The 26,046-nt window shown below is 44.3% G+C and overlaps 1 protein-coding gene across 1 annotated transcript in view; it reads right to left on the reverse strand.

Annotated features, from left to right (window-relative positions):
• mfsd2b (MFSD2 lysolipid transporter B, sphingolipid) overlaps positions 1–26,046 on the reverse strand; it is an 82,345-nt gene that overhangs the window by 10,040 nt on the left and 46,259 nt on the right. The window contains exons 10-14 of the mRNA XM_055636362.1: positions 25,928–26,011; positions 19,832–19,915; positions 14,082–14,194; positions 8,111–8,254; positions 5,451–5,627 (exon numbers count right to left, since the gene is read on the reverse strand). Of these exons, the coding sequence (XP_055492337.1) occupies positions 5,451–5,627; positions 8,111–8,254; positions 14,082–14,194; positions 19,832–19,915; positions 25,928–26,011 (602 nt within the window). The remainder of the gene's footprint in view (positions 1–5,450; positions 5,628–8,110; positions 8,255–14,081; positions 14,195–19,831; positions 19,916–25,927; positions 26,012–26,046) is intronic.

A 26,046-nucleotide genomic window follows, 5' to 3' on the forward strand; every position in this document is an offset into this window, starting at 1 on the left:
ACGGAGGCAGGTCGTGACCCTTTTCGGTTTGTAGACGGACCACCTGTCCCTTGGCCAGTGGTGGAAGTGGTCTGCTCATCTTGTCATATCATCCTTTTTGAATGCTACGCTTTAGTTGTAGCCTGGACTGGATTTCAGATGGTCGGATCACATGCGGTACTAGTGCCTGTTTCGCCACAGGCAGTGTGGCTCGGTTGCGCATGTAACAACTTGTCACTAAACACCTTCAAGACCAAGGAGCTGATTATTGACTTCAGGAGGTCCCATAATGGAGAATACGCCCCAATCTCCATTTACGGGGAAAGTGTGGAGAGAGTGTCCAGCTTTAAGTTTCTGGGCACTCACATTTCAGAGGACCTCACATGGTCCACCAACACCGCTGCGCTGGTCAAGAAGGCACAGCAACGACTGTTCTTCCTGAGGACATTAGAAAAGACTGGTCTGCCCCAACAGCTGCTGACAACGTTCTACCGCTGCACCACAGAGAGCATATTAACGTATGGCATCTCTGTGTGGTATCTCAGCTACGCGGAGGTGGAGAGGAGAGCTCTTCAGCGCGTCATCCACAGAACGCAGAGGATTATTGGGACACAGCTACCAGCCTTGGAGGGCATCTACCACACACGGTGCCTCAGGAAGGCCGTCAGCATCCATAAAGACTCCTCACACCCTTGTAACGGACTGTTCGAACTACTTCCCTCCGGCAGACGTTACAAGGCCTTCTACGCCCGAACCTCCAGACTCAGAAACAGCTTTATCCCCAGAGCTATAGCGGCTCTGTCTCCCTCGGATGGTCACGTCACATAGCTTATTTATTTATTTTACTTTTCTTTACATCGGTTGGAAGCTGCATACTAAATCTCGTTGCACTGATGTGCAATGACAATAAAATATATTATTATTATTATTATATTATTATTATTGCACAGGTTGAGCTGGTCTATGTATACATCTGATCCTACTCTGTGGGACCATTCCATCACTTGTTTGGCACTCCCGAAGGCAAGCCTAGCCAGCCCGTTCGACAGTGGGTATTCGGGGCTGCTGGTGATATGACAAAAGCCCCAGCGCGTAGCAAAGTCTTTGAAGTACTGGCTGCTAAATTGACTGCCATTGTCGGACAATAGCTGATACGGAGACCCCAGAACAGAGAAATGGCGTGCCAGCTTCTGGACTACCCCTGCAGAGGTGGGGCTACTGATCAGATCAATTTCTAACCATTTCTAACCAATACAAGTTGTCTAGAACATGGTATTGTTTGCCATGCCACTCAAAAATGTCAGTTGCCAATGTGGATCATGGGAGGTCGGGAACCGGGTGCGAGAGAAGTGGCTGCTTTTGTTGGTGTGGTGTCAATCTGTTACACACGGCATAGGACTTTACTTACTCACGAATATAATCAGCTGTGCCTGGCCAGAAAAACATGCTTTTCGCTCGCATGGCAGTTGCCTCTGCGCCTGGGTGTCCCGCATGGACGGCATCAAAGTATTTGCTGTGTAAGGAATAACAGCTTTGTGGTCCTTTACGATAATGTCCTCTTGTCATACTAGTTCATCACGAACGGCAAAGAAGGACCGGACTGAGAGTGGCAATCTGTATCGCTTGTCTGGCCACCCGTGCTTAATGATAGAGAGAGCGATCATAAGGTATCATCAACGGCAGTTTGGGTAACCAGGTCCTCCATAACAGGATGAAGGAACTTAGGAGACCATCATGACAAGGAAGCTGCCTTCAGCCGTGGATGGTTTCTCGCAGGTCTTCCGTGGAGCACGCGACATGGTGTCAGCCAGGTTTGTAGGTTAGAACAATGTCATACTTCTGTAGCAACATATGTTGGAGGTGTCCTGGAGAAGCGTGTATCGGTTTGTTCAGATGATGATTAGGGGTTGATGGTCAATCTCAATCGTGACTGTTTTTCCGAAGATAAAGTACTTAAACGTCCTGCAAACGAAAACGACCGCTAGCAGCTCCTTTTCAATTTGAGCGTAGCGTTGTTCCATGTCGGTCATAGTGTGAGAAGCATAGGCAACAGGCCTGTTGTCCCCGTTATCTTGGACTGCAGTAACCGTACCGCAAGGCATCACAAGTCAGTGTGACAAGTCGCTTAACATCAAAGTAGGTGAGGGTGGGGGCATGACATTTGTTGTTTAAGAGTGTCGAACGCCGTCTGCTGCTGTTCATGCCTGAACCAAACAGTGTCTTTGTGGGTTAGGTGGCGCAGTTGGGCCGACTGTTCACTGAAATTTGGAATGAATTTCCCCAAGTAGTTTACCATGCCAAGGAATCTCTGTAGGCTGAGCACGTCTGTGGGTGCTGGTAACTCGGTAATTGCAATAGTCTTTGATGGATCGGGTTTGAGGCCATCACTGGTAAACATATGACCCACGTAGTTCACCTTGCTCACTCTGAATTTGCACTTTAGGGGGTTGAACTTGAGGTTGATCTCTTTGGCACGGTCCAGAACTTTCTTTAACCTCGCATTGAGTTCTTGGACTGTTTATCCAGCAACAAGAATGTCATCAACAATGATGGAGCATGGGTAACCTGCAAATAGTTGTTCCATAGTGCGCTGAAATACTTCACTTGCTGAATTTATGCTGGATGGCATACGCAGAAATTTGTAACGTCCAAAGGGTGTGCTGAAAGTGGTTAGTTTGGAAGAGTTGTGATCCAAGGGAATCTGCCAGAATGAACTCTTGGCATCTAGAAGTGAGAATACCGTTGCCTTGCCCAGCTGTGCAGCAACATCTTCCATTGTGCGCATGGGATACTGTGGTTGTTTGATGGCAGTGTTTAAATCTTTAGGATTATTGCAAATCCGTATTTCTTCCTTATTCTTGTTCATTTCTACTACCATGGTTGAGACCCAATCTGATGGGTTAATGACAGGGTCAATCACACCCAGAGTCTCCATTCTGTTTGGTTCATTTTGTATGCAATCCCGCAAAGCATGGGGAATCCGGTGTGCAGGATGGACAACTGGTAGGACCTCAGGGTCGGTCGTGATTGTGTACTTGATAGGAAGTTTGCCCAGCTTGTCGTCAAAAAGATTACCGTATTGTGCCAGGATCTGTTGAGTAAAGCCACATGTTGCAGATAGTTGAGGAACTACCGTACCAGAGCTAGGTCGACCAGACCTAGGTCGTTCCATGCGTCAATGCCTTGCAGAAAAGTCACTTTTTCTCAGACAATAAAAAAAGCTCAGATTGTAGACACGTGACTCCAGATGGCACTGTAACTCGACTCTTCCAACAGGGAGCACTGCACCTCCTTCAAATGGAAGTAAAGTGGTGGCAATCTGATTGATGACCTTGCTTTTTCGAATTCTGTTAAGCTCAGATAAGGACAGAACGTTGCAACGAGCTCCAGTGTCGAGCTTAGCAATAACACTCGTCCCGTTAATGAGAGTGACCATGGGATCTTGGTGTTTATGAGACAAGTCCGACAAGGAATGTATGTTTATACTCTGTCTCTCGATAGCAAGCAGCATGTCCTCGTTAGTCAGAGGGGTTGACGTGGGAGTTACGTGGGAAGGTTCTGACTGTGAGCTGTCTTGCTGTAGCAGGTGCACTGATTGCTTTGTCTGCACTCTGTTCCCACGCGAGTGGCAGCAGCGGATGAAATGGTTTCTGAGTTTACAGTAGTAGCAAACTTTTCCATAGGCCGGGCATTGCTCACGAATGCCTGCATGAGAACCTCCACAGTTCACACAATTACTGATGAATCCGACACCCGATCTACTGGGCACTTGTGAAGGCTGGTGCTGGGCCTGATAAAACATGCCGGCAACATTTACATCATAGGCAGGGTGGGGACCCAACACCAGAGATTTAGTGTGAGAGTCTGTCATTTCTGCAACACGACAGCGTTTCTCAGCCCTTTCCAGAGTGAGATCTGCATCACAAATAAGTTAATCACGCACCTTGTCATTGAGAATAATATAAACCAGTCTGTCACATATAAGACTATCACATAGATTTTCAAATAGCATTGGCTGTCGATGTGCTTTAAAGAACTGATATAGGCTTCAACAGGCTCACCTTGCCTTTGGCTGCACGAAAATAATCTGTGGCGCTCCATTAGCTGATTAGTGCTTAGCTCACACAGCTGTCTGAACTTGTTCAGCAGGCAGGCAGGGTCATCTATAGATTCTGCCGGGACTATTTGAACACCCGCAGCATCTCCTGAGCTGGGGCATAGTGGAATCTGCGGGCACGTCGAGTGGCTTCTGTACCAGCCAGGTTGAGGAGAATGGAGGCACGAATGTCTGGCGCTGCAGCATGATGCGCTGCATGGATCTTTACGGTGAAGTACTCTTCAAAGATGCGCCAATGCTTGGCGAGGTGACCATCGAACACTAATGGTTCAGGCTTACGAAGTGTGCCAGCAATAGTAAAATAACAAACTGACAAAAAAACTGACTAAAATAAACTGAAACCAACTAGGCGAGTAACGGGTCCGTGATCTCTGATCATGTTGAATGATCAGACTCACACATAGAGGTTAGAACTCATAGTCTTTATTGCAGCTCAAACAGAGGGAACACAACGTGCTTTCATCCCCTTGGTCCGCATCAAATCTAAAGAGAGAGAGTGACGCACCGGCTTATAGGAACGGCGTGCCCAGGATGAAGATCTGAACTGGACTACATAAGGAATGTGTAGCATGCATAATCTGTGTATATATATATATATATATATATATTAAAGACATACTGATCTACAGTAACTGCTCACATTCTCTGGCCTATGAGTACTATGGTGGTAGCAAATACTTCAGCTTCTGATTTAAAAACTCACAATGGTCTTCATAAGGCATAATTATAATTACAGATAAATGGCTTGCGCAGCATTTATTTTAGTCAGCAGTACGCACCAATCAGCCCACTATTGCCACTTTAGCTGCCATTGGTTACCAGGCAACCATAAATCCTAGTCGTTTTGATATTTTAGATATTTTCTTTTAATTCAATCTCTGCATGGTAGGACAAAACCAGATTACACCTCGTACAGAATACAAGCTCTTTAATGGCATTATTATTGAAAAAGGTCCATTGTTTCAATATAGTCAATATTAATGTATCAAGTAACTCAATTTCAGTTTTTAAAGATGTCCTACTTAGAAATCACACTAGATATAATTATCTCATATTCTGTACACATTATGGTGACTAGGTCTATAAACCACTGGAGGTAGAAATTTAATGTCAGGGCTGAACACGAAACATAACAACATCTCACCAGCCACCTGCAGCCCAATACCCTCCACCCTTTGGTTTTTGTTTACTTTAACAAACTGAATATTGAGTGGGAATATAGTTGATGGTGCGTGTGGTACCACCTACTCAGTGCCATTACTCAAAAGGAATTATTACCTCTAAACAGAAACAGGACTTTCAAACATTTGTCTCCTACTTTAAACAACCAATTTCACAGTCAATAAATATGTACCTTAGCTCTTGGAGTGCCAATTTATTTCTCATTCGGACTTCTTCTGTTATTGGGTAAAACTGGAATATCAATAACCCAATGACTATTAGTCCTGAAGGTGCTGCTCCCACTAACAGTTTCAGGGTGAAAGCCACAGGAGGGGGCTGAGTGCATGCTCCAGTCTCATAGCCTGCAAAACTAGAGCACAAACAGGTCTCACTGTAATACCATTCGGCACTCAAATACACCTGGACCATTTCCGACACTTCCCTACCATTGCTTGACCTCACTATCTCCATTGCAGGTGATAGACTTCTGACCGACATGCACTATAAAGCCACTGACTCCCATGGCTATCTGGATTACACTTCTTCCCACCCTGCTTCCTGTAAGGACTCCATCCCCTACTCCCAATTCCTCCGTCTACGCCGCATCTGCTCCACGGATGAGGCGTTCCACACCAGGACATCTGAAATGTCCTCATTATTCAGGGAACGGGGATTCCCCTCCTCCACCATAAATGAGGCTCGCACCAGGGTCTCTTCCATACACCGCAACACTGCTCTCGCTCCCCATCCCCCCACTCGCAACAAGGGCCGAGTCCCCCTAGTCCTCACCTTTCACCCCACCAGCCGTCACATACAAAAAGTAATCCTCCGTCCGTTTCGCCACCTCCAACGTGACCCCACCACTCGCCACATCTTCCCATCTCCCCCCATATCTGCCTTCCGCAAAGACCGCTCCCTCCATAACTCCCTTGTCAATTCTTCCCTTACCTCTCGTACCACCCCCTCCCCGGGCACTTTCCCTTGCAACTGCAAGAGATGCAACACTTGTCCCTTTACCTCCCCCCTCGACTCCGTTCAAGGACCCAAGCAATCGTTCCAAGTGCGACAGAGGTTTACCTGCATCTCTTCCAACCTCATCTATTGCGTCCGCTGCTCTAGATGTCAGCAGATCTATATCGGTGAGACCAAGCGGAGGTTGGGCGATCGTTTCGCCGAACACCTCCGCTCGGTCCGCAATAACCAAGCTGACCTCCCGGTGGCTCAGCACTTCAACTCCCCCTCCCACTCCGTCTCCGACCTCTCTGTCCTGGGTCTCCTCCATGGCCACAGCGAGCAGCACCGGAAATTGGAGGAACAGCACCTCATATTCCGTTTGGGGAGTCTGCATCCTGGGGGCATGAACATCGAATTCTCCATATTTTGTTAGTCCTTGCTGTCTCCTCCCCTTCCTCAGTCCCCCTGCTGTCTCCTCCCATCCCCCAGCCTTCAGGCTCCTCCTCCTTTGTCCTTTCTTGTCCCCGCCCACCCCCGCCCCCGATTAGTCTGAAGAAGGGTTTCGGCCCGAAACGTTGCCTATTTCCCTCGCTCCATAGATGCTGCTGCACCCGCTGTGTTTCTCCAGCTTTTTTGTGTACCTTCACTGTAATACTTTTTGGACATCTATTCTTGTGTATACATTTCTCACAGCATGACTCTCAACAATATGAACCAGAGATAATTGGTTTTGGAAGTGTTATTTCAAAGTACTTGCAAGAGTTATGGGCCTGTCCCTCTTGGGCGACCTAATCCGCGAGTTCTGGCGAGTTTGCCCTCAACTCATACTCGCAGCATGGTTGACACGAGGTCGTAGGAGGTCTTCGTAACTCTCCTTCATGCGCGAGAGTGGGCTCCGCGTGCTCGAGGCCTCAGCTAGGTTGCGGTGTCAAAAAAATGCCCGCAAGTAAAAAAAGGTTGCCATGGAAAAAATCAATACTTTTTTTACTCATAGGTTTAGTTGCAATGGGTCGTAGTAGGTCGGCATTTTAATCGTAGGTAATCAAGGGTAGTCGAAGGTGGTTGAAGGTAGTCGTAGATAGTCTTCATTATAGACGAAGGGAGGTTGAAGGGAGGTTGAAGGAGATCGAAGAAGGTCGTCTTCACTCTCCACTATTTGGTGTCCATTTTTTCCGGTTAGTCGTAGCTAGTTGAAGCTGGTCTTCAACATAGTCGAAGGAGGTGGGAGGAGGTCTTCTACATAGTCGAAGGAGGTCTTCAACATATCATTTTTTCTAAACTCGCCAATTAGGTCGCCCAAGTGGGACAGCCGCTTTAGGTGAATGAAGTCAAAGTAAATATTGCCATTAAACATCAAATTGGAATGTATCAACCAATTTTGACTAAATTACTAAACTGCCAATGCCACAGTTACTTTCAGAGGATTCTATAATGTATCATCCTATCGCCTTTCCTTTGAATTGTATCAGTGAATGGATAGTAAAAAGCAGTCATTATCAAAAGATGTCTAAGTTAACTGTGATAGCATTGATGCAGGGCAGGATAAGAATAGGATTGAGAGATGTGGACACAAGGAACTGCCGATGCTGGAATCTTGCATGGAACACAAAAGTGCTGGAGTATCTCAGTGGGCCAAGCAGTATCTCCGAGGACATGGATAGGTGACGTTTCAGGTCGAGACTGTCGACTGGAATTGAGTTAGCATGATGAGAGATCTCCACACTGCACCTTGATGAGTGTGAATTCTACACCTGCATATACCTAAAATTATTCTCCATACATCACAAAATTAAAAAGGAACGTATCTTTAACGTGTTCCTATTCAATTTAGTGCACTGGGGAATTAATGAGATCTGTGTAGTAAGGAGCGAAATGACGAGTTGTATACAAAACACTTACTCAAGGCTCAGTGTTGAGAACCCAAGAGAAACACCAGCAGCAAACTTAGTGAAGAAAACGTAAAATGAACAAAATATAGGTTCTAGTCCTTTTATGAATGGGTTTTTAAGTCTAAAATCATCAACGACATCCGGCAGCAAGGACCTGCAATGAAAAACAAACAGATATTTATGTAGGATATTTGCAAAGAATAATATTGTCAAGTTGCACAATGACAAAATGGCCGCAAATTCTTGACTTGAGAATGCAACTGTCATTTATTGTGTAGAATTGCTCATTTACTTTGACTACCCAGATTGATGATGCTGATTGGAATTTAAAAAATGGTATTCCATTGTGTGTAATGGGCCCGAAAATCTGCACATCGTAAAAATCTCCCACTGTGCCCACCAATGGAGCAATTTAGAAACAGCTGCGGTGGCCACATTTTGACAAGATTCCTGGCACCTTTGTGAAGAACTGTACACATAAATCATCTGAGTTTGTGACTGGGGTGAGAAAGTGGTCTGCCATTCTGCCTCTTTCTTTCCCCACTTTTATCTGCAACCAACCCATCATCAGTCCAGGTTGGTTTGCCAGATGTGTCAGACTGTGACATGTGCAAGGTTACTGCAGTAGTAGAAATGCTGTTGTTTTCCCATGGATTAAATCGCCAGACGGAAGATTTGTTTTCCAAAAACATGTACAAATATCTTATTTATAAGAGAGTAATGGATTTGAATCAGAATCAATGGTTCCAATTGAGGTAGATAAGTTATAGAGAGCTTTGAGACAACCTAAGTATTTTATTTAGTCTTTAGGTTAAATTTATATTGCCTTTTATAGAAAATGCATTTTAATTCAAGAAAAAAAAAGATTTAATGTAAAATTTTAAATTGGTTTATTCTGATTTCTGTTTAATGTTACCTAAGTTTGAAAAACAGTGGACTGGAGCGTGCATGAGAGAATGTGTCAAACAATCATCAATGCAGTGGGCATGAGTGATGTCCAGGCTGTAGGGAGTGAAAAGAAAGGGTCATCCCCTGGATCGCCGTCGTGGCCTTCTGATAATCTGTGCTGTTGAAGGGCTTTTCAAAGAGGATTTGCACTCGATGCATTTGCCTGGATGATTGTGGCTTCAACAACATTCAAGAAGCTCGACACCATACAGCCTGCTTGAAATCACAACCATGCATAGCAGTAGCACTTTGTACCATCTGCAGGATGCACAGCAGCAACTGACCAAGATTCATTAGACTGTACTTTCCAAACTCACAACTAGCAGCTGGAAGGCCAAGAGCAGCAAAAGTATGGAAACATTGCCAATTGGAAGTTGCCTCCAAATCGCCCACCATCCTGTTTTGGAAATTCAATCGCTGTCCCATCGCCATCACATTCACTCTCACTAACAGGACTGGGATATAGCCACAGGTCAAGGACTGCAGCCATTCAAAGAAGCAGCTCACAACCACCTTTTCAAGGCAATTGGAGTCAGATCAATTAGGGCCAGATAAAGACCGATTAGATGCTTGCTCAGCCTCAGTCCACATCCCCAATGCAAAAAAGTAAGATAAAAGATGCAGCAGCGGCAGCTGGTGTAAAGCTGTGAGGTTGGACAGAAGCTTGTGGCCTGTCACTGGACAGAATGTTGAAACTTGGGACAGAGCAAGAGGTCAATCCTGCAGCCTGTGACCTCCTGCATGTCCCTGACTTCTACCCTGCAGAGCATGGAGCTCCTTGCTGTTGCCTATGGAATTGTTACAATACGATACGAAACAACTTTATTTATCCCATGAGGTAAATTGATCTGCCAATAGTCATAAATTGATCAGCAACAGTGCACCTGCCACACATTTTTAAAGTGGACTGTAACACCTTTCAATGTAGTATTGTCTGCTTGTTGAGAAAAATCTTAGACATTTCGTCATCTAAATGGGTAAGGTAGGAACTTCGTCAAGGCTCCACCCGATACACAATTGTAAATGTAGATTAAATAAGGTAGACATGCTACTTGCACAAATGACAGCTTTTTTTCAAAGTTCTGGTGATGGTAAAAGGAGCCCAAGAGAAATACATGTCCAGCAGCAGCAGCAGCAGCACAGGGTGCTATCTGGGAAGTTTGCACATCCTTCCTGTGACTACATGGGATTCACCCAAGTACTCCAATTTCCTCCCACCCAAAGATTGCTGGTTGGTTAATTGATTACTGTAAGTTATGGGAGTTGGGTGAGTAGGTGGAAAAGCAGAGGTGAGGTTGTAGGCATGTGTGAAAAGATAAGTGAAGGAATGGAACTGCTGGGAATAATCTCTGAAAGCTGGGGCAGACTCTTTGTCTTTTGCAAACTGCATTGGTGTGCATTCTCTGTTTTTTAAATATTAGAAGGTAAAAATGAGTTACCTATTGGTAAAGCATATACACCCTAAGGGCAACGGATGAGTTCCATAATTCAGCCTCTGAATCATCCAGGCCTAAATGTGCCCCGTTTAGTTGTTACAGATGAATAGCCCTGAGCTTATTTCCTGTATACTTTACAGAATGTTTTGACATGATAAGTAGCACTGTTTGTTCTCACAAACATTGATCATTTACAGCAGGATACCAAAGAAACAAATGAGCAAGATCTTCAGTACAAGTTATACGCCCACATCTGGATTCTAAAATAGTCTTGGATTTGAGTTAACATTTTTTTTGTATTCTTGCATCCCAAAGCATTGACAGCCAGGTAGACTTGATGGGCCAAATACCCACCTACATCATGAGGCAATGTGAGAAAATGTTTCATGTGCGCATTTTACTAGTAAAAAAGTGGATTATCTTCCCTAGGGTAACATTATACTAGAAACATTGTACATGCAGTAAAATTGGTTTTATTTTGAGGCTGGAAGGTGTAAATGCAGAGAGCACTGTTATTTATAAATATTCATAAATGCTTGAAGGTGGCAGGGCAAGTTGATGAAGCTTAAGGGAGCATAAGGAATAACAGGTTTGAAAAATAGACCTTGCAAAACGATGCATGAAATGAATGATAAACCTATCTAATGAATTGATTAGACATTAACTGTATTAACGTGACAATTCTGGGAACCACACTTCAGGATAGACATCAAGGCCTGAGATAGGATACTGAGGGGTGAAGCCAGGGATGAGGGGTGACATTTACGTACGGGGTCGGCGCTCATCCCGGAGACAGGCGGCCCCAGAGACAATCACCCCCACAAGGAAAATTATGGAATTTATGGAGGCAATCAATCGTCCTCACGTTGGGGGGGCGGGGGCTGGAGGGGAGGGGGCGGTGTGCGGGGACCAAGGGGGGGGGGGGTGGGGGGGGGGGGGGGGGGGGGGGGGGGGGGGGGGGGGGGGGGCGGGGCGGGGGGGGATCCGCAAATGGGCATCTTGGCTTGGCCCAGGATCAAACCAACAGGGAGATCCCTCCCCCCGATCGTCCCTCCCCACTCCCTGCCTTGTGTCCAAACACCAGGATCATGGGACTAAAATGCAACCAGAACTTGAGGATCAGCCCCTTCAGATATTCGTACAGGGGCAGCAACCTCACACATTCCATATACACGTGGAACACGGTCTCTACCTTGCCGCAGAAAATACAGGAGGCCGGCGAACCCATGAACCGGCCTGTGCAACACTCTCTACCACTCTCCTTCCCTCTCTCCCTCTCATTCTCTCCCTCTCCCTCTCTCACTATCTCCCTGGATGGCAGTTTTGGCCAGGCTCTCTCATAGATGAACTGAGTCCCAGGCCAATTTCAATTTTAGAGGCCCCCAAACCAAGATCAAGCCGAGGCCCCTCAATTTTAGAGGCCCTCAAACAAGATCCCTTTGAAGCAGACAGGCATGAGGCTGAGGTTTTAAAACTTTAATTGTGAATAACTTGTGAAATATAGGATGAAATCTTGTGAACCCGAGTACGGCGTGAATGGTAAAAATGTGAGTTCGAATATGTAAAAATTGAAGCGTCAAAGCGTAGTGTTTTGAGGAAGATACAAAACAAACATACATACAGACATACAAGATCAGACATTTATAGGTATACCAGACCAAGTGGGACCCGTTGGGTACCTGTCACACGGGAGGCCTGGTCCCCCAACACAACCCATTCCCCAACGCAATATTCCACCACTCACCCATAGCCCCCACGGGAGGCCTGGTCCCCCAACGCAACCTGTTTCCCAAAGCAATATTTCACCACTCACACATAGCTGACAACTGCGCAGGAGCTGTTCGTTTTGCCTTATTCACCCTCCCTCATTTTTAAATAAAAAAAAAATGCAACTGCATTTGTTAGCTAGCAGAACTCAGTGTACTGTGAGTATAAAAAAAAACATTTGCAATTGCTAGGGCTAGCAGGACTCAGTGTACTTGGATAGAAACAATACTGCAAGCAGGGCTACAATCTCATTGTGACGTCAAAGCTGTAAGCACAGGGAATAAGCAATCTTTTTCCAAGTTTTTTCAGATTTTTGAACATTTTGATTAAGAACTTGAGAAATAATGCACAGATTTTTCAGATAAGACAATTTTGAACTCCAAGGGATAAATCCCTAACGGAATATGTAAACATTTTACTATTAGCGTGTCTTTTTGTTCGAGAAGATGTGATTACACACACACAGACACACATCCACATACAAGATCAGAGTTTTAATAGTTATTAGACAAGGTGGGAGTGTTGGGTCCCATGACCTCAACGCGCAGTTGCGGGGGGGTGGGGGGGTGGCCTGCGGTGTCACGCCATCGTGAGACCATTGGCTCGTTTATTTTCAAAGATATTTCAGATGTGTGAACACTTTCATGAATTTTCATTTTCAGATAAGACAATTTTGGACTCCACGGGATAGAACTCTACAGGAATATGTAAAAATATCACCGTTAGGGCATCGTTTTTTCCAGCAGATGCATGCATGCATGCGCGCACACACACACACACACGCACGCACGCACAATCAGAGTTTTAAGTATATATAGATAAGAAGGATATGACGGATATGGATGGATAGATATGCATCGACAATAAGCCAAATTAAACTGTTTACTGTTGCTTTACAGGCACAATTGATGGAACGGCAAATAAATATACTATAAATTATCAGTTATTTTAAGTAAACCACACCATGACAGTGCAAAAATCCAATGCATGTTGAGCAGCAACAGTTATGAAAAGTCCGTAGTGGCTTACTACTACTGTAGCCTTGTGGTTACAGTTGTGGAAAGTGCTTGAAGAATCTGATGAGTGACGGGAAGTAGTTCTTTAACTTGGAGATAATAATACTCATGCTCCTGTACTTTTTCCCCAATTGTAGCAGCAGAAAGAAGGCAGTGAGGCCTAGGTGGTGTGTATCTATCATGATATAAGCTGCCTTCTTGATGTATCACTCCCCCTTCAATAATGGGGAGGTGGGTACCCATACTGGAATAGGCTGTGTCTACCATTTTCTGTAGCCGCATGTACAAATTACTGAACCAGGTTGTGATGCAACCTGCATGTATACTCTCCACTGTACACCTGTAGAAGTTCAGTAAAGCATTCGGCGATGTGCCAAATACTTTTGTAGAAATAAAGGTGTTGGCTTTCTTTGTCTGCTTCTCTGCTAGGTACAAGAAAGCAGAACAAATAGAAACCCTTGGAAGAATGATCAAAACCAAAACCTGAAGAAGAACCAGCTTAGACTTCACCATTTCCTCCATCATAAATTTGGAAATACTGTATGTTGTTTAGATAATTGAAATTTTTATTGCAAACGTATGAAAAGGAAATTAGATTTGAGATATGAGCTTCAAAACTGAATAAATAATGTCAATAGTGCTAAATTTAGGACAGATAGAAAAACAAGGTAAGAGGCTATTCTATAGAAAAAGTGAGGTATTTACAGTAAGAGGTGTTATTAAACAATGAATGTATTTATATGTGGGAGAAGTTACCAAGCCAATCACTGCTTGCATGAAGCTTAAATCAAGTAAATAAATCCAAGTTACTTACCACAGCAAAAGGAAATATGAAGCTACGCTGAGACCTGAGGAGACCGCCACCACGTAGAATACAATCAGGTTATTTGGAATGGAAACCATCATAATTAAAAATGGAATAATCCACTGTGAACAGGAAAGAGCACAACAAAATTGACAAGTATGCATTGTTATGTTAGGGCAATAGGTTAACACTAATGTTTTCCTGTGCTATTTAGTTTCCTGTCACATGTACCGAGGTACAGGGAAAAGCTTTTGTTGCGTGGTAACCAGTCAGCAGAAAGACATTACATGATTACAATCGAGCCATCCGCAGCTCGGCGATCGTTTAGCTGAACAACCTCCGCACAGTCCGCCTTAATCTACCTGATCTCCCGGTTGCTCAGCACTTTAACTCCCTTCCCATTCCCAATCTGACCTTTCTGACCTGGGCCTCCTCCATTGTTAGAGTGAGGCTCAGCGCAAATTGGAGGAATAGGACCTCATATTTCACTTGGGTAGCTTACACCCCAGCGGTATGAACATTGACTTCTTTAACCTCAAATAGCTCTTGTTTTCCATCTCTCTCCATTCCCTCCCTTTCCCAGTTCTCCCATCAGTCTTACTGTCTCTGACTACATTATATCTCTGTCCCGCCGACTCCCCTATAATCAGTCTGAAGGGTCTCAACCCGAAACATCACCCATTCCTTCTCTCCAGTGATGCTGCCTGTCCCGCCAGATTACTCCAACATTTGTGTCTACCATCCACAGTGTACAAATAGATAATAGACAATAGACGATAGGTGCAGGAGTAGGCAATTTGGCCCTTTGAGTCAGCACCGGCATTCAATGTGATCATGTCTAATCATCCCCAATCAGTACCCCGTTCCTGCCTTCTCCCCATATCCCCTGACTCTGCTATCTTTAAGAGCTCTCTTGAAAGTATCCAGAGAACTGGCCTCCACTGCCCGCTGAGGCAGAAAATTCCACAGACTCACAACCCTCTGTGAGAAAAATTGTTTCCTCGTCTCCGTTCTAAATGGCTTACTCCTTATTCTTAAACTGTGGCCCCTGGTTCTGGACTCCCCCAACATCTGGTACATGTTTCCTGCCTCTAGCGTGTTCAAACCCTTAACAATCTTATACGTTTCAATAACATATCCTCTCATCCTTCTAAACTCCAGAGTGTACAAGCCCAGTCGCTCCATTCTCTCAGCATATGACAGTCTCGCCATCCTGGGAATTAACCTTGTAAACCTACGCTGCACTCCCTCAATAGCAAGAATGTCCTTCCTCAAATTAGGGGACCAAAACTGCAAACAATGCTCCAAGTGTGGTCTTACTACGGCCCTGTATAATTGCAGAAGGACCTCTTTGCTCCTATACTCGACTCCTCTCGCTATCTTCACTGCCTGCTGTACCTGCATGCTTACTTTCATAGGCTGATGAACTAGGACCTCCAGATCCCATTGTTCTTCCCCTTTTCCCAACTTGACGCCATTTAGATAGTAATTTGCCTTCCTGTTTTTGCTACCATAGCGGATAACCTCACATTTATCCACATTAAACTTCATCTGCCATGCATCTGCCCACTCCCCCAACCTGTCCAAGTCACCCGGCATTCTCATAGCATCCTCCTCACAGTTCACACTGCCACCCAGCTTTGTGTCATCTGCAAATTTGCTAATGTTCCTTTGAATCCCTTCATCCAAATCATTGATGTATATTGTAAATAGCTGCAGTCCCAGCACCGAGCCTAGTCACTACCTACCATTCTGAAAATGACCCATTAATCCCTACTCTTTGTTTCCTGTCTGCCAACCAATTTTCTATCCATGTCAGCACTCTACCCCCAATACCATGTGCCCTAATTATGCCCACTAATCTCCTATGTGGGACCTTATCAAATGCTTTCTGAAAACTACATCCACTGGCTCTCCCTTGTCCATTTTCCTAGTTACATCGTCAAAAAATTCCAGAAGATTAGTCAAGCATGATTTCCCCTTTGTGAATCCATGCTGACTCGGACCAATCATGTTACTGCTATACAAATGTGTGGCTATTTCATCTTTTATAATAGACTCTAGTATCTTCCCCACCACCGATGTCAGGCTAACTGGTCTATAATTCCCTGTTTTCTCTCTCCCGCCTCTCTTAAAAGGTTGGATAACATTAGCTACCCTCCAATCCACAGGAACTGATCCTGAGTCTATAGAACATTGGAAAATTATCATCAATGCATCCACGATTTCTAGAACCACTTCCTTAAAGTACCCTGGGATGCAGATCATCAGGCCCTGGGGATTTATCAGCTTTCAGTCCCATCAGCCTACCCAACACCATTTCCTGCCTAATGTGGATTTCCTTCAATTCCTCCGTCACCCCAGATCCTCTGGCCACTAATACATCAGGAAGATTGTTTGTGTCCTCCTTAGTGAAGATGGATCCAAAGTACCTGTTCAACTCATCTGCCACTTCCTTGTTCCCTATAATAAATTCACCTTTTTCGGTCTTCAAGGGTCCAACTTTGGTCTTAACTAATTTTTTTCTCTTCACATACCTGAAGAAGCTTTTACTATCCTCCTTTATATTCTTGGCTAGCTTACCTTCGTACTTCATCTTTTCTCCCCGTATTGTCTTTTTAGTTATCTTCTGTTGCTCTTTAAACATTACCCAATCCTCTTGCTTCCCGCTCATCTTTGCTACGTTGTGCTTCTTCTCTTTTATTTTTATACTGTCCCTGACGTCCATTGTCAGCCACAGTCGCCCCTTACTTCCCTTGGAATTTTTCTTCCTCCTAGGAATGAACTGATCCTGCACCTGTATAATTCCTAGAAATACCTGCCATTGTTGTTCCATTGTCATCTCTGCTAGGGTATCTTTCCAGTCAACTTTGGCCAGCTCCTCCCTCATGGCCCCATAGTTCCCTTTATTCAACTGTAATACTGACACATCCGATCTACACTTCTCCCTCTCCAATTGTTGATTAAACCTGATCATATTATGGTCACTACCTCCTAATGGCTCATTAACCTCGTTCCTTTATCAAATCTGGTTCATTACATAACATTAAATCCAGAATTGCCTTCTCCTAGGCAGGCTCCAATACAAGCTGCTCTCAGAATCCATCACGAAGGTGCTCTACAAAGTCCCTTTCTTGGGGTCCAGTACCAACCTGATTTTCCCAGTCTACCTGCATGTTGAAATCTCCCATAACAACCACAGCATTACCTTTGCTACATGCAAATTTTAAGTCCAGATTCAACTTGCACCCTCTGCCCAGGCTACTCTTTGGGGGCCTGTAGAAGTCCCATTAGGGTATTTTTACCCTTACAATTCCTTAGTTCTATCCATACTGACTCCACATCTCTTGTTTCAATGTCACCCCTTGCAAGGGACTGAATTTCATTCCTCACCAACAGAGCTACCCCACCCCCTCTTCCCACCTGTCTGTCTTTTCGATAAGAGGTACACCCTTGGATATTCAGTTCCCAGCCATGTCTGTAATTCCAACAACATCATACTTGCCAATTTCTAACTGAGCCTCAAGCTCATCCACTTTATTTCTTATAATTCACGCATTCATATACAACACTTTGACCTCCGTATTCACGTCCCCCCTCGCACCGCTCGCAATTGGCACTGACCTTACTCTTTTATCCCTTATCAAATTTTCCTTCCCATTAATTCGAGAATCTTTTGTAATTTTTCCTGTACTCACTTCCCCTTCAACTACATCTTTATACTCCCAATTTGTCAATCCATCCCCCCCCACTATTTAGTTTAAACCCACACATGTAGCCCTGGCAAACCTGCCTGCTCAAATGTCGGTCCTCCTCCAGTTAAGGTGTAACCCGTCCCTTTTGTACAGGTCACCCCTACCCCAGAAGAGATCCCAGTGGATACATGATGAACAGAATAATGTGAATAACATTTAGTGCAAAATAAAGTGTAGTAAAGTCTGATTAAAGATAGCTCAAGGGTCTCCAATGAGGTAGATCGTAGCTCAGGGCTGCTCTCTAGTGTTTGGACTAAATTTAGTGCTAAATGTTGAATTATTTTCTATATACGAGTGGTTTTCTCTGCTCGTACAAGAAAGCAGAACAAATAGAAAGATTGTCAGTGCACTGTTATCCAACTTCATGAACATTTTACGTAACTGAATGATAAACTCTGTTTCAGTTTAGACTTTTCAGGAGATATGTTCCATCAGTGATACCCTTATCGCCCTTCCCAGTTGGGTAGCTTTCTTTGAGTTTTTGCCTGATCATAATAGGAACAGAACTCCAGTGGGACTGAATTCCAACCTTGTGGGTGAAGTCATTCACAACTACAGGAATGTCAGCCCTTAAACGTGTAACCAAACAAAACTACAATTAGATTCCAGAAATCCCAGATTCATTTCCTGGTCCCTGATCAATGATTTAAGCCCGTCAGGGTTGCTGAATATCACAAAATGGCCGCAGATGGAATGTGTTAACCAGGGATATTTCTATTGACCTTTGCTGAAGTGTCAGATGAGCATAGGTGTTCTGCTGTCCATAGAAGACTGTTATCTCTCCAGATGTCGCAGAGGAACTTCAATATAATTGGTAACTGGGAGCGATGCCCAACACAGAGGTTTGTGGAATAGTCTTAACAACATTGTTTCATTCGCATTATTGTCAATCAGTCAAAATTGCCATCATTATGTACTCACTTATCAGATCCTTTTCCCCTCTCCTTATTTACTTCTACCACTGCAAATTATTCCCTTCTACATGCTCATCAACTCCCTTTGATTCTTTTGTCACTTACCTACACTTACATTCATTGGCTACTGTAATTTACCAGTCAGCATGTATTTCAGAGGTGGGAAGAAACCAGACCACACATAGCATTACAGGTTGGCAACCGAGAAAATGTGTATACCGCACACAGAGAGCATTCGAGGTAATGATTGAACTAATTTTCCAGGGACTGGTAGGTGGCGGCAGTGCTAATTGCTGTCCGCAATGTTAACCCAGACACATTATCCCTTCCTTTCTATCTGCAGACATCACCTGTGTGGCACAAAAGCAGCAGATAAAACAGGTGGTGCTGTATAAAGGATCACTTAAGTGAGAAACACTGCTATTATATGGGTAACAATAAGTTAAAGAAGGTTCAAGTTATTTCCCCATCTGTTTTGAATTTAATTATAGCAATTTTGATGTGGACAATAACATAATTGAGGCAATATTAATAAGAACATGATCCACAAACCTCTGTGTTGCACATCTCCCCCAATTACCGATTATATTGATGATCCCCTGCGAGACCTTTAGAGATGGTGGACAATTAAAATCAGTAGAACCTTCCAGGAATTTGAGAAAGGAGTTTTGTATGAAATCTCTAAAGGGAGGATGCAATGGGAATGATCAGACTCTCCTAAATGGGGCAGCAGTGGGCCATGTGACCCAGTATCAATTATCACTATTAACCTTCACGGCCAGACTTGTAAAAGAAGGCGGGGAATGGGTGACATGCCATGTCCTATCTCATCCACTTGCATTTACAATTGGCAAGGACAGGATGATAAAGTCTTGAGCTTCTCATTGCGCGCAGTGGAACTAAGTTAGCTGCAGCACTTCCAAGTCAAACGTAACTGCATTGCCCTTTCTAATCTGCCGTTGTTGGATGTAAATGGAAAAGCGTCATCCCATTGATCTATGTCTGTTGTAAGGAATTACAGTAGCATTAAGGAAGATCTATAAAATATTCCCAAGTACAAAGTGGAAACAAAAATAATTTTGATACATACAGTAATGCCACAGTAAACTGCAGTTTTCTTCCCAAATCTTTGTAGGAACCATTGCCAGAATGGGATGGCTACCACAGCAGATACCTGTGAATTAGTAATATGATCAAACATTAGTGAGGGTGCACAATTAATAATTATGAATAAAAATTACTCCTGAAAAATTCAGATATTATAACAAAAATATTGTTTCCAGAAACTCTATAGTTGGTAATTTGCCACCCAATCAAGAATTGTTGGCATTTTCCCAAGAATGCAATCATAACCAATCAACTTATTTTAGAAGTGATTTCCTCAGATGAATCCTCTGCATCAAATAGATCCTCTTGATTTTTCTGTCAGGATTCAAGATTCTTTTTCTCCAGGATTCTACATGCACTCTTGTCAAACTTCAGTATTTGAAATATACCCCTATAGGTATCCAGGATCTTCGCTACATTCCTGACATACTCAGGTATTCCCTCTGCTTTGCTGGCAAACTCCTGGGTCTTGTAGAAACATAGAAAGTAGGTGCAGGAGGAGGTCATTTGGCCCTTCGAGCCACCACCACAATCAATAAGCCGTGCCTGCTTTCTCCTCATATCCCTTGATTTCGCTAGTGCTTAGAGCTCTAACTCTTTTAAATTCATCCATTGAATTGGCCTCTACTGCCTTTGTGGCAGAGAATTCCACAAATTCACAACTCTGGGTGAAAACGTTTTTTTCTCATCTCAGTTTTAAATGGCTTCTCCTTTATTCTTAGACCGTGGCCCCTGGTTCTGGACTCCCCCAACATTGGGAACATTTTTCCTGCATCTCGCTTGACCAGTCCTTTTATAATGTTTACACAGAGAGTGGTGAATCTCTGGAATTCTCTGCCACAGAAGGTAGTTGAGGCCAGTTCATTGGCTATATTTAAGAGGGAGCTAGATGTGGCCCTTGTGGCTAAAGGGATCAGGGGGTATGGAGAGAAGGCAGGGATGGGATACTGAGTTGGATGATCAGCCATGATCATATCGAATGGTGGTGCAGGCTCGAAGGGCCGAATGGCCTACTCCTGCACCTAATTTTCTATGTTTCTATGTTATATGTTCCTATAAGATCCCCTCTCTTCCTTCTACATTCCAGTGAATACAAGCCGAGTCTATGCACTCATATGACAGTCCCGCCATCCTGGAGATTAACCTCGTGAACCTACGCTGCACTGCCTCAATAGGTAGAATGTCCTTCCTCAAATTAGGAGACCAAAACTGCACACAATACTCCAGATTCTACAACAGCAGAAGGACCTCTTTAATCCTATACTCAAATCCTCTCGTTATGAAGGCCAACATGCCATTAGCTTTCTTCACTGCCTGCTGAACCTGCATGTTTACTTTCAGTGACTGGTGTACAAGGACACTCAGGTCTCATTGCACTTCCCTTTTTCCTAATCTGACACCATTGAGATAATAATCTGTCTGCTTGTTCTTGTCACCAAAGTGGATAACCTCACATTTATCTAAATTATACTGCATCTGCCATTCATCTGCCACTCACTCAACCTGTCCAAGTCACCCTGCAACCTCCTAGCATCCTCTTCGCAGTTCACACTGCCACCCAGCTTTGGGTCATCTTCAAATTTGCTAGTGTACTTTTAATCCCATCATCTAAATCATTAATATATATTGTAAATAGTTGTGGCCCCAGCACCGAGCGTTGCGGCACTCCACTCGCCTGCCAGTGGCCTGCCATTCTGACAGGGACCCGTTTATTCCTACTCTTTGTTTCCTGTCTGCCAACCAATTCTCTATCAGGGAACGTGATGTCAGACGGGTGCTCCTGGCAGTGAACCCCAAGAAGGCTACCGGCCCAGATGGAGTCCCTGGTAAGGTGCTCAAAGCGTGCGCCCACCAGCTCACTGCCATCTTCACCAGAATTTTCAACCTCTCCCTGGCCCAGGCAGCTATTCCGTCCTGCCTAAAATCAGCCACAATCGTCCCTGTGCCGAAGAAGTCTACCATCACCAGCCTTAATGATTACCGTCCTGTGGCCCTCACTCCGGTAATCACGAAGTGCTTCGAGAGGTTGGTCCTCCAGCACATCAAGGACTATCTACCACCAGACCTCGACCCCCACCAATTCGCCTATCGCCAAAACAGATCCACAGAAGACGCCATTACCGTAGCTCTCCACTCTGTGCTGAGCCATCTGGAGCAGGGGCAGAGCTGCGTCCGGATGCTCTTTGTGGATTTTAGTTCAGCCTTTAATACAATCATTCCGGACATTCTCATTGGTAAACTGGTCACTCTCGGCCTCCCCACTGTCACATGTGCCTGGATAAAGGATTTCCTCACCAACCGGCCCCAGACTGTGAGACTCGGCCCCCACCTCTCCTCCACTCGCAGGTTGAGTACCGGTTCCCCACAGGGCTGTGTGCAAAGCCCCCTCTTATACTGTCTCTACACCTACGACTGTAGTCCGGCCCACAACAACAACCGCATCGTCAAATTTGCTGACGACACTACTGTGGTCGGACTTATTTCGAAGGGAGACGAGGCAGCCTACAGAGAGGAAGTCCTGAAGTTGACAACCTGGTGCTCAGAAAACAATCTGGCTCTGAACACCAGGAAAACAAAAGAGCTCATTGTCGACTTCAGGAGGCACAGCACCGACTTAGCCCCCCTACACATCAACGGCGAGTGTGTGGAGAGGGTCAACACCTTCCGGTTTCTCGGCGTCCATATCGCTGCTGACATCTCCTGGACGGACAACATGACAGCGGTCATCAAGAAGGCTCAGCAGCGGCTGCACTTCCTGAGGGTCCTCAGGAAGCACAACCTGGACTCTAACCTGCTGCTGACCTTCTACCACTCGTCCATCGAGAGCCTGCTGACATACTGCATTACAGCATGGTATGGCAGCTGCACCATGGCAGACAGGGAGAGGCTTCAGAGGGTAACCAGGACAGCGCAGAGGATCATTGGCTGCCCTCTCCCCTCCCTGATGGACATCTACACCTCCCACTGCCTTAGCAGGGCAAAGAAGATCATCAAAGACAGCTCCCATCCTGCGTTTGGACTGTTCGACCTGCTGCCCTCTGGAAGGCGCTATAGGTGCATCAAATCCAGGACAAACAGACTCAGGAATAGTTGCTTTCCGAGAATTATATCTACTATAAATTCAAATTCACACATGCACTGACTACACCGCCCAACACGGACTTCCATCTGTATATATGTATATATGTATGTAGCGCCGCAGAATTTGTGCACCTATTCCCCCCTCCCCCATCTGTTTTTTGTTTTTTCTGTTTCTTGTTTTTTGTGCTAAATTGTATGTATGCACTGAGTACGAGCAGCTTTCAGTTTCACTGTACATGTATAGTGACAATAAATGGCATATCTATCTATATCTATCCATGTCAATACTCTACCCCCAATACCATGTTCTCTAATTTTGCCCACGAATCTCCTGTGTGGGACTGTACCAAAGGCTTTCTGAAAATCCAGATACACTACATCCACTGGCTCTCCTTCAACCATTTTACTTGTCGCATGCTCAAAGAATTCCAGAAAATTAGTCAAGCAGGATTTCCGCTTCATAAATCCATGCTGACTTGAACCAATCCTTTCACTGCTATCCAAATGCGCCGTTATTACTTCTTGAATAATTGACTCCAGCATCTTCCCCACCACCGACGTCAGGCTAACTTGTCTATAATTACCCGTTTTCTCTCTTGCTCCTTTCTTGAAAAGTGGGAATAACATTAGCTCCCTCCAATCCACAGGAATTGATCCTGAATCTATAGAACATTGGAAAATGATCATCAATGCATCCACGATTTCTAGAGCCACCTCCACCTGCATTTCGTTGTCTCTGTACTGTACACTGACAATGACAATTAAAATTGAATCTGAATCTGAATGAGTACCGTGGGATGCAGACCATCAGACCCTGGGGAATTATCAGCCTTCAGTCCTATCAGTCTACCCAATACTATTTCTCGCCTAATGTAAATTTATTCCAGTTCCTCTGTCTCCCTAGATCCTCTGTCCTCTAATACACCTGGGAGGTTGGTTCTGTCTTCACTAAGGAAGACACAAACAAAGTACCTGTTCAACACTTCTGCCATTTCCTTGATCCCCATAATAATGTCATCTGTTTCTGCCTTTTTCTCTTAACAAACAAAAAAAATCTTTTACTATCCTTTTTTATATTCGTGGCCTGCTTACACTCGTACTTCATCTTTTCACGTCGTACTCCTTGAGAAACGTCACAATCTTCACTGGAGGTCTCTAAGAATCTAAGATGCTAAGCATATTCCAATTCAACTTTGGATCACCTAAAAACTCCATGCAAACTTGGGGATCCATGGTCCCTCCTTCTGAAATTTCAGGATCATTTTTACATAGTCAAAACAGCCCTGTCAAATTCTGCAATCCTCACTAAAGTTCTCTCAATCTCCACGATCCTTGCTACATTTGTGCCAATTCCAATTCCATCAATTTAAATTCTTGTCAAACTCCAGGATTCTTGCTTCTGTCCTGACAAAGACCACGCTAATCCGGTCAAATTCCAGTAGGGGAGAAATAGATATGGGCACAAGGGACGGGGGGGGGGGGGGGGGGGGGGGGGGGGGGGAGGGGGAAGTAGGAGGTAGGGTTTGCTAGTTACCTAAAACTGGAGGTCGATGTTCATATAGTTGGGTTGAAACCACCCAGGCGAAATATGAGGTGCAGTTCCTCCAGTTTGTGCATAGCCTCACTGTCAATGGAGGAGGCCCACAACAGAAAGGTCAGTGTGGGAATGGGAAGAGTTAGAATGGTTAACAAACAAGAGATCCAGTAGGCCTTGGCAGACCAAGTGCAAGTGTTTGGTGAAATTGTTCTTGAGTCTATGCTTGGTCTTGCCATTACACAGGAAGCCAAATCTGGAACACTGAATGCAATAGATGAAGTTAGAGGAGGTGCACATGAACCTCTGTCTAATCTGGAAGGACAGCTAGGATCCGTGGATGGAGATGAGAGGCGAGGTATAGGGACAGCTGTTACATCTCCTATGGTTATAATGCAATGTACCTAGGGAGAGGGAGGTTTGGGTGGAAAAGGATGTTAACCAATTAGTGGAAGGCAATAAAGGGTGGAGATGGGAATATGTTGACGGTAATGCCCCTCCCCTGTGCCCCAACCTGAACTTGCAGCTATGTCTCCCTTCCCCTTCTACCTGCATTCCTTCCTCTAGCATCATAACTACTCATCAATCATTTTGTCTCACACCTTCAGTGATTTCACCTCTGGTCTTTGTCCAACTTTGACTCACTGTGTCCACATATAAGTTGCCAGGCTTGTTCTACCCCTCCTTTTCTAGCTTTCTCACTCCCCCGCCCACAATTAGTCTGAACGTCACCTTTAACCATGTTCTCCTGAGATGCTGTCTGACCTGCTGAGTTACTCCAGCATTTGGTTCTTTTTTTTGTAAACTGGCATTGCAGTTCCTTGTTTCTACAACCTGAATTAAACCTAGTTCACTCTCATAATTCTGGGTTTCAGGTATTAACTTTCAGTTTTTGCCTCTGCAAATTATTTGCATTTTCTTGTTAAAAATGTTGCAAAGTAAGAATTAGTTACCTATTTCATTGGGTATTCCGTAATTTAGTCTCCAAATCACTGGCTCTACATTTAATCATTATGGGGGAATAACCCTAGGGTTATATCTTAAACTGTTATAAACAGCCATAGTGTTCCACTTCTTGGCATGTAGCACTGATATCAGTAGCTGATATTAATAACTGATATCATAGCTGCTTAGAGTTATAGAGTACAGAAACAGGCCCTTCAGCCCAACTCATCAATTTCCCGTTTAAAGTAGTCCCATGTGCCCACGATTGGCTCGTATCTCTTCAAATCTTTCCTATGTTTGTTCTCTAGAACAATGATGATTTGCAATGGGATTTTGAAAAGACAACTGAGTGGGATTTTCTGTTCCAACATCAGCACCTATTAAGGACTGTATATAATTATAATTTCTAAAATATTTTTGAATTTGGGTTAATATTCTTTTATACTCCTGCTTCATGAAGCAGCACTTTCTTCACATGTGTGCACTGAGGCAAAAACACAAAGCTATAATTAAACGTACCAGAATTGTCAGGACAATATTTTGAAAATGATGTCGAAGATCCACAGCATAGGTGCAAAAAAGAGCAAAATTCCCCTCGACAAGCTGGGAATGAGAAAATATTCATTAATATGTATACA

This window comes from Leucoraja erinacea, chromosome 5, assembly GCF_028641065.1.
Source record: "Leucoraja erinacea ecotype New England chromosome 5, Leri_hhj_1, whole genome shotgun sequence".
Classification (NCBI taxonomy): domain Eukaryota; kingdom Metazoa; phylum Chordata; class Chondrichthyes; order Rajiformes; family Rajidae; genus Leucoraja; species Leucoraja erinaceus.